At 34.9% G+C, this 9,003-nt stretch overlaps 1 protein-coding gene across 5 annotated transcripts in view; it reads right to left on the bottom strand.

Moving 5' to 3' along the window:
• Positions 1 to 5,796: 5,796 nt before the first annotated feature.
• The window catches only part of LOC128207423 (cGMP-dependent protein kinase 1-like), a 61,607-nt gene continuing 58,400 nt past the window's right edge, over positions 5,797 to 9,003 (bottom strand). For all 5 annotated transcript variants that reach the window (XM_052910339.1, XM_052910347.1, XM_052910365.1 and 2 more), the window contains 2 exons: positions 8,520 to 8,654; positions 5,797 to 8,286 (listed from right to left, as the gene is read on the bottom strand). In XM_052910339.1, coding sequence (XP_052766299.1) covers positions 8,559 to 8,654 — 96 coding nt within the window. In that variant the 3' untranslated portion in view covers positions 5,797 to 8,286; positions 8,520 to 8,558. The remainder of the gene's footprint in view (positions 8,287 to 8,519; positions 8,655 to 9,003) is intronic.

Here is a 9,003-nt window from a genome sequence, read left to right as displayed (position 1 = left end):
GAATAGTTAAAATACCGATATAATACATTTTTTTAAATAAACAAATGTTAGCCAGAAGGCTGTAACGAAAGATAATAATGTATTATTCACTGACTTTTCAATTAGACTGGCCGCTGGTCAAAGGCATTGGTTATTTCCCTTTGTCAAGGGAATGCACGTCAAGGGAATGCACTGTGCTTGAATTTACTCCATATTCATGAGCAAACTTGTAGAAGTTTTGTAGGCGCACAATATAGGTTGATACAGTTTTAGTGCTTATCGTTTTAAGCATAATTAACTTTAATGACAAAACCAAAAATGTATATGATTTAGGTACAAATAAAAAATATTGGCGATGTTTTGGCGCTTTCGTTACAGTGGGGAGTTTATTGCCACGTAGCTATTATTCTACAAATCTCCTTTTATATAGGCTTATATATTTTATCTGTACCTCAATCATATATTTTGATTTTTAAAGCTGCACTCTCACAGATTTACCATTTTTACAACTTTTTTTTATATTTTGTCTTGGAAAGCAAGTTTTGCGTAAATATCTGCAACCCAATGATGTAAGATTGTTGACAAAAAGTCAGATCGTAGATTTTCATATTTCCATTCGAAAATTAATGTTTTATAGCTTAAACCGTTACTTACGGTTTAAGAAAAATGCATAAAACATCAATTTTTGAATTTAAATATATACATCTGCGATCTAGTTTTTGTCAGCAGTCTTATATAACTGGTTTCCATGGATTGTCGCAAAAATTAGTTTAGATCTAAACAGATTACGACTAACTCGAATGTGACGTGAGATGCATAAGTGGGTCAAAATTAGCCGCACAACACATAGTTTTCCTGTATTTAGTGGTTGCCATGGCAGCAATATAAATATAGCAAATGTATGTTTAATACAGACGATCAGATAACTATACGCCACCCCTTTGAGCATAACAATCTCATGTTTAAAGTTATTAATTAAGTGTGACACAAGCTTTGCATGAATAAGGGACCACCAGTTTATAAGCGATATGATTATAAAATCAGGAGTATATATGAGAAATGAAATAGAAATGAAGTAGTTATTACAAGTTTAATGGTATCTAGTATCCAAAATGAGCATTTATGAAATATAAAATAAAATCCTCATGATTGTAATATCATCAATAAGCAAAAAACAATGGTCTGATTTAACAATATGTACTGTATTAAGACCGGGGGTCCAACGTGTTTTGTGTTTTCCGAATTTTAAATGATCATTATCAGTCTGATACTATTTTACCACGAAAATCACGAAAATGTTAGACTACCTATTAAAACATGTGTACACATATTTTAGTGAACGTAAGTTATTGACTGCAGTGAAGTGTTTATACATTTAACATCGTCAATGAGTTAAAAGTGGCTGCGGGTTCCTCTCATACGAACAATTTATCAATGGTAAGTGTAATATGGTGTATTTTAGAGTATTCAATGTATTTTATTATTATATAATATTAAACTATCTATTAAGCGTTACTAACGGTTTAAGAAAAATGCATAAAACATCATTTTTTTACCTAAAATATAAAAATCTGCGATCTATTTTTGTCAGCAGTCTTATATAACTGGTTTCCATGGATTTTTAGCACAAAAAGGCTCGTTCCATGACAAAAAACAACAACAAATAAACTTGTCAAAACGTTCAATCTGTGAGAGTGCAGCTTTATGTGACACGAACGTATTGAGAGTGTTTAATCAACTCAAACATATTTTAAGTTGTACGTTATCTGTTAAGATAGTTGAGGCTTATCTAAAAACATAAGGAACAAACAAAATAATAAGATTAATTTTCTTTCTATGCTTTATGTATCACATATACTTCCTTTGATTTTCTTAAATCAATAAAAATCGTGACGACGAACAAGGCATCACCGAATAGTTTCACAATCATTCTGATTTCAGTCGGCGCTGTCAATGACCGTGACATGGTCTCTATGTGTCACCAGAAGGAATGGGTGGTGTATTCCGTGTTCCGGGTTTTGCGAAAGGTGCCGGAGTCCCATTCGGAAGTCCTCAGCCATTTTATCGAAAACAACGTTGTTTTCGATGAACATGGCCGAGGAGCTCTGAATGGCCGGAGCTCGTGCCTCGATCTTCCATATGAATCGTATGTACGAGTCACTTTTATACTACCTTAATTTCGGGCAATCGCGGCCACGGCCGCAGTTGAGCCAATGTTAGAATCGACCTCCGTTTAATTTAGAATTGAATCATGAATAAAGCAAATGTGTGTTTAATACTTGTTGACAAAATAAAATGAGGGATTATATGAGTAGGCCAAACATGACACAGCGATTCTGTAAAATAAACACACAAATTCAAGATAAGTGTCATGTATCACGTTAAGTAAGCTGTGCGTATACCTCAGTCATACTTGCTCTGCGGCTCCTTATGCTCCCCGCAATCGAAGGTTACGTGCGGTTGCTGTAGGGCGTATCAATGTTTTACAGGTCGTAGGATTATAGTGCAGAGTTATAACTTAACGGGTCGCTTTGCGGTTGTCGTGCGGCCGCCCTAGGTTCATATGAATATCAATTAACTTTTGCGGACCCCTCAAAAATTGCGGCGGACAAAGGGATTACACGGGCGCCCTAGGGCAGCTACGGTGGCCTTGCGGTATGTGATACACCGTGCGTACTATTTTTTGTTTATGATTTCTACGGCCGCCACAGGGACGCATTATGGCGATCGTGTGTCATCTCTTCAAAGGCCGTACGGCGGCCGCAGGTTTTCTGTCTCCTAATCCAAAAACACGTCGTTCTGCTCCCCTAGGCATCAATGGCACCAAGTCGAAAGATAAAAACAAACAACACATACAAAAATGCAATGGCAGCTTACTCAATGTACATATCACTAAACCGTTTTCAACAAATACTGGTGCTACCTCCTCAAAAGTCTCAGCGACAACAGGAATTAATGGCGTTAGTTACCAGCTTTGGTCCATCTTCATCAAGAACTCTTACACTGAAAAACGTTGATAATTTTATCTTCACTAGGCCAGAGAATTTACTGTTTTTCTAGCGTTTAAATCAATGAAATGTCGCTTTTTGGACGTCGTTTTTTGTTTATAAAAATTTTCGTGTTTTGTTTTCAGTCGAAAGATGGCATAACTAAACAATTATTTCAAAGCCAGACGTGCTAAAAGTATATGGGTTACTGTCTGCTAAGACAGAGGAAATCGCTTAATGTGTTAATTGACTTTAAGGCACCTGACCTTACCTTGACTCACCATTCTGTTGTTGTTGTTTTTCAAATTCATTAACTATTAGCAATTATAAAACGTATACATTTTCTTCTCCAAATACTCAACAACCAGATACAGTATCGCCTGCAAATGAACGATTCAAGCCAAAGCAACAGATGTTGGCTTTTTCATGGTTCAATGTTTGTTGAATTAGTAGTTTTAATTTTACGACAAACACTTTAAAGGTTGCTTTCACTGATTTCTTGTTTATGACATATTTTTCATGTATACATGCATTAGTATTTTCTTAAAAGCTTTTCAGCAAAATGAGGCACTAAATTCTGCTACAATTCAGTTATTCGTAAACAAATTGTCTTTTAAAAGAAATTACAAGCAAATTCATTTAATTGATATCTTCCGCCGGATTAGGCAAAGTAGATAGCATTGTAATGATGTGTTGGTGAAACATTCCAATCAAAACATGCAATACGGCTGTAGAGTGATGAACTCTTCTAAAAAATGGATACGAGGAATGAATTTGTTAACAACTGTTATATAATGTAGCATTTAAATTTAACATAGTAACCTAGATGTTGACCAGTTTAAAACTAGTTAACTATTTCATCAAGGAAAACTGGACCAGCAATACTGCAAGAAAATAGCCTCTAGTGTTGGTTGCATTTAGATCTGACCTAGTAGCCTAGATTTTGACCCCACATTAAAACTAATAAAAGTATTTTATCGAGGCCAGATTGGACCAAACATATTGCAAAAATACATCCTCCAGAGAGTTACCAAAGTTTTCGAAGATTTGACCTAGTGACCTAGTTTTTGACCTTTTTTGACAGTTTCAAACTATTTTCGAGGAAAATTCTGATAAAGTTTCATGAAGAATGGTGTGGATACATTGCCTCTGTTTGTTCACAAGTTTTCTTTAAGAGTTCACCTTATGACCTACGCTTTGACCCCATGAGACCCTATTTAAAATACTACCTAGATTTCGTGAATTGGAATATTCTGACCAAAGGTTGAACAAAGTTTGACCAATTAATACCAATATATAATTTCAATCATGATTCTTGAAAGATTTGACCTAGAGACCGTGTTTCTGACCTCATGCGACCAAGTTTCAAACTAGTCATTGATTTTATCAAAGAAAACATTATGATTCAATTCCATAAATATAGAAACCGACCGACATATTGCCTCTAGTATGTTCCTAAATTTTTTTCTAAGATTTGAGTAAGCTTGTTTTTGACACCAGATGACATAGTTTTAAATTAATTCTAGAGTTGATCAAGGAAAACGATAAAGTTTTATGACTATTGGACCAAATCAAATGTCTCTAGGGTGTTCCAAACATAACAATAACCCCATGATTGTTTTACTAAGATTTGACCTAGTGACCTAGTTTTTGACACCTCATGACCTAGTAACAAATTAATCCAAGAGTTGATCAAGGAAAACCTTCTTATTAAGTTGGACAAGATGTAATGTCTCTAGTTTGTTCCAAAGAATTTCACAAGATTTGACCTAGTGACTTAGTTTTTGACCCCAAGTGAGCCATATTTACAAGCCGTCGAGTTGTCACAATATATGACGAATGCCCCCGAATGTGACATTGACCTTTGAGCAATGTCAGTATATAAAAAGAGAAGAAAATAGCAATGAAATGTCCATTAGGTATAACCAGTATGGCTGGTGCATTTGCAAGACCCCAGTAATGGCTTTATGTCGAACCAATATGGCTGGTTCATTTGTAATACTGTACATTTGCAAGACCCCATTGCATCATGTCTAACCAACATGGCTGGCTTATTTGCAAGACCATATGGCATTATGTCTAACCAACATAGCTGGTGCATTTGCAAGACTACATGACATTATGTCTACTCAATAAGGATGGTTCATTTGCAAGACCACAGTTATGGCATTTAGTCTAACCAACGTGGTTGGTGCATTTCGCATTATGTCTAACCAATATGGCTGGTGGACTTGCAAAACCACATGACAATATGTCTAACCAATATAGCTGGTGCATTTGCAAGACCCCATTGCATTATGTCAACCAACATGGTTTATGTATTTGCAAGACCACATGGCATTATGTCTGCACTATGATTGAAACGCCTGTATGCTTGACAACAATACTGGGTGGGTCTTGCAACATTGTTGTTACATGTCAAATGTCAAATACATATGCCAAGTTATTTTAAATTGCCTATGAACATCAGAAAAACCACCCAAATTTGAAAACCTACACTCTTATGTCCTTATAAGCAGAATTCCACAGTAAACAAACACTAGTGTGACCTTGACCTTACAGGTAGGGACACGGGTCTTGTACGCAACACATCATCTTAATATGTGGCAATTTATTTGAAAATCTGTCCATACAAGAGAAAAATACAACTTGGACATGAAAAATTGAGCTGGACACACGTGGACGGAAGGACAGATGGACGGACAGTGATTTGAAAATGCCCACCTTCTTCCGCATCAAAATATAACCCTTTAAAACATAGGTACCATTTAAAAGAAAGACAAATAAAGATACAAAACAGCATTTCATTTATAGAATAAGAAAGTAAACATCAAGTTTTATTTTATTTACTAGATCTGTTTTTTATCAAATGTCATCAATGAAATACAATACAAAAAAATAACATAACAGTACCTTAACATAACATGTATTTACAAAATCAATAACAAGCAAATTATATCAATTGCAGAATGATGAAACCTTGCAGAGGAAATATTCACTTACTCTCCAATCATTAAACGTATGAATCAAAGATATTCCTGGATAAACATATTTCTTCGTTAGGGCAAAGCTCCCTGATATTTGGTTTCCTTAGATACACAAGTTTAACTTTGTGAGGTCCTGATACAATATATTTGTAGATTAATTTGTTTGAAAGTCATAAGCGATATGGTGGGACCGTTATTACTTTAAAGATATCTGGATATATCATGCCTCCAACATAAATGATGCAGCACCAATGGTACAGGACTGGTCATAATGTATTCCCATATTGGGTCACCAAATTTATACCGTACGAAAATGGCGTTTATTTTCCGATTCCGATGAATAAATGAAACATTTAAATATGTAAACAGGTTGTTAATGTGATATATATGTTACAGGGTAAGTAAGTAACCCGACATGGGATATAGGGGCACAGGAAACCATATTCAGGCTCCAGCTGGTTTCCTTTGCCCCATATATCCTGTATCAGGTCACCTACTAACCCCGTGACTTATAATATCAACTATGAGGGCCTTTAACGTTTGTATCAGTGAAGGGTGAAATAGACTGTCCTCATTTCTTAGAACATAAGGGAGCTTTGCCTTTAAGGTTACAGTAAGTTAAACATTAATCATGCATGTATCAACAAAAAACCAAGCAATATTTTCAATAAACAGAATAAAATTTATTTTTCTTCAAGTTTGGGGAAAATAATAACAGAAACTTTATAAGTAGTACTAGGGCCTCTTTAGCAACCCACATACAACTTTAATAAAAAAAGAAAAAAAATAAGTTATATTTATATTATTTATTAAGAATTTCTTTAAGCCTTTGATTCCTGTTCTCTTTTTTTACAATATATTTGAAGAGTATCAAAGTATCTTCAACACGATGCTTAAAATAACCAATATAGAACAAAAACATGTTTTCTTATTTTTTTTTACATACTTCAATAAAGCAGTCTTTTCAAGCATACATTTGCCCATCTTGGTGTAACTATACAGTCTTGCTAGATTAATGCATAGAAAAGTGTGTACTCTACAGTATAAAATCTATATATCCTAAAGATATATCACGTACAGAAATAATGATCCTAGGATAGAGTGCTAAAAAACCTGTATGACAAAAGACTAGTGTTCATTTTTGTGAGGTAGATGACTTAGATTAAGTTCAAAGAACATGAAACAGAGTGCAAAGATTTATTTGTAATTTCATCAGAATCTAGAAATATGTATTATTTGGAAGCATTTAACAATATAAAACAATAAAATACATTAAAACTTACTTGTTTGCTTCAGTACTATTCTTTATTGTATATAATGGTCAACACTGTATTAACCAAACAAAAATACTTTATACAAATACCTTAACAGAAGTAAGTAAATGACAATACTTTGAAATATGTCCACTGCTTACACAGAGAATTTCTCTGTATGTATTTTTTATTTTATACAAAAGCTAAGATGTATGATAATATTTTGGCTGAATGTGAACGTTCAAAAGAATACTGATCCCATTTTATACAATGTGGAATACAATGAAAAAATGTTTATGAAAAATGACATATTATGTTAATGAAATATGAAATCTGTCTACATAATCTCAGAATAGTAAGTGGAACATCACCTATATTGAGCTTCCAGACACAGTCTTTTTCAGCAGACATATTCAATACTAGTTCTCCATTTTGTTCTCTGTTGCTATGGAGCTTGCTAATTATGTTGGTTAGTAACCTAGTCTCCAGGTTACCATGTTGCTAGGCTACCTTGCAATTATGTGGTTACCATGTTGACATAACTGCTAGGCTAGGCTACCTTGTACCCCCATGGCCTTGTCAATAGCCAAGTGGCCAAATCATGTGCCTAGAATATATTTTCAATAGGTCACCTTTTGCTAGTGGTCTTGTTGAATTGGTTATTTTGTAGGTCGACAATCTTGTTGTTTCGTAACCATGTTGGTAGGTCACTTTAAAGCTGAACAATTGTTTTGCTTGGTTACCATGTTGCTAGGTGACTTTTTATCTGGATGATCTTGTTGCTTGGTAACCATGTTGGAAGGTCAATCTAAAGCTGGACAATTTTGATGCTTGGTTACCATGTTACTAGGTGACTTCGTAGCTGGATGATCTTGCTGCTTGGTTACTATGATATTAGGTGACTTTGCAGCTAGGTAACTTTATTGCGTGGTTACCACATTTTTAAGTGACACTCGAGCTAAGTAAGCATGCTTTCTCAGTTACCATGTTGCTAGGTGACTTTGCATCTAGGTGACATTGTTGCCAAGCAGCCCCTTTACATGGTTGTTAGGCAGCTAAAATCCACATTTAAGACTGAACCTGAAAAAAGTTGCCATTTGTATTTGCAAAACAGTCAATGTACATAATGGGAGAATTACCAGTGTATAAAATGAGAAATTAAAGACATTATGGTTTTTATTCAATTCTATGAGGTTTGCAACAGTGTCATGCAATTTATCACAAAGACAACCTTTGCCAAACAAGAAAGAAACTGCTATACACTTAAAGGGTGATTTCAACAGGGTTAATTAAAATTTCATGAGACTACTTACATACAAATATATATCACAGAAGCTTTACTAGCACAAGTCTCAGAAGTCAGCATCCCAGCCAGACAGTTCATCTGGAGGTACCTCAAGAGACTTTGGATAGTGGTCAAAGTTGCTGTAGTCCGCTGGCCCTTTTACCTTTGGAGAGAAATAAATGGACACATGAGTAGGGCATTGTTTAAGGATTATTTAGATTGGCATGAAGTTTGTATGATAAATAGCCAAATAAGTTAGACCTGTCAGATATGGGTATACAATAAACAATGACCACAATTAGACTTGTCAGGTTCTGTCACATTTAAAATTTGCAATTAAGTTTAATTATGAGTTTAGTTTGACTGGTTGGGGAAGGCCAAACATCAGCATTAACTTGACTGGTTGGGGGAGACCAAACTTAAGAATTAATTTGAATGGTTGGGGGAGGCCAGAGATCAGCATTAGTTTGACTGGTTTGGAGAGGCCAAACTTCAGCATTAACTTGAATGGT

Source organism: Mya arenaria, chromosome 2, assembly GCF_026914265.1.
Source record: "Mya arenaria isolate MELC-2E11 chromosome 2, ASM2691426v1".
Classification (NCBI taxonomy): domain Eukaryota; kingdom Metazoa; phylum Mollusca; class Bivalvia; order Myida; family Myidae; genus Mya; species Mya arenaria.
Note: the sequence above shows the minus strand (reverse complement) of the source record. Positions and strands in the feature narration are given on the sequence as shown.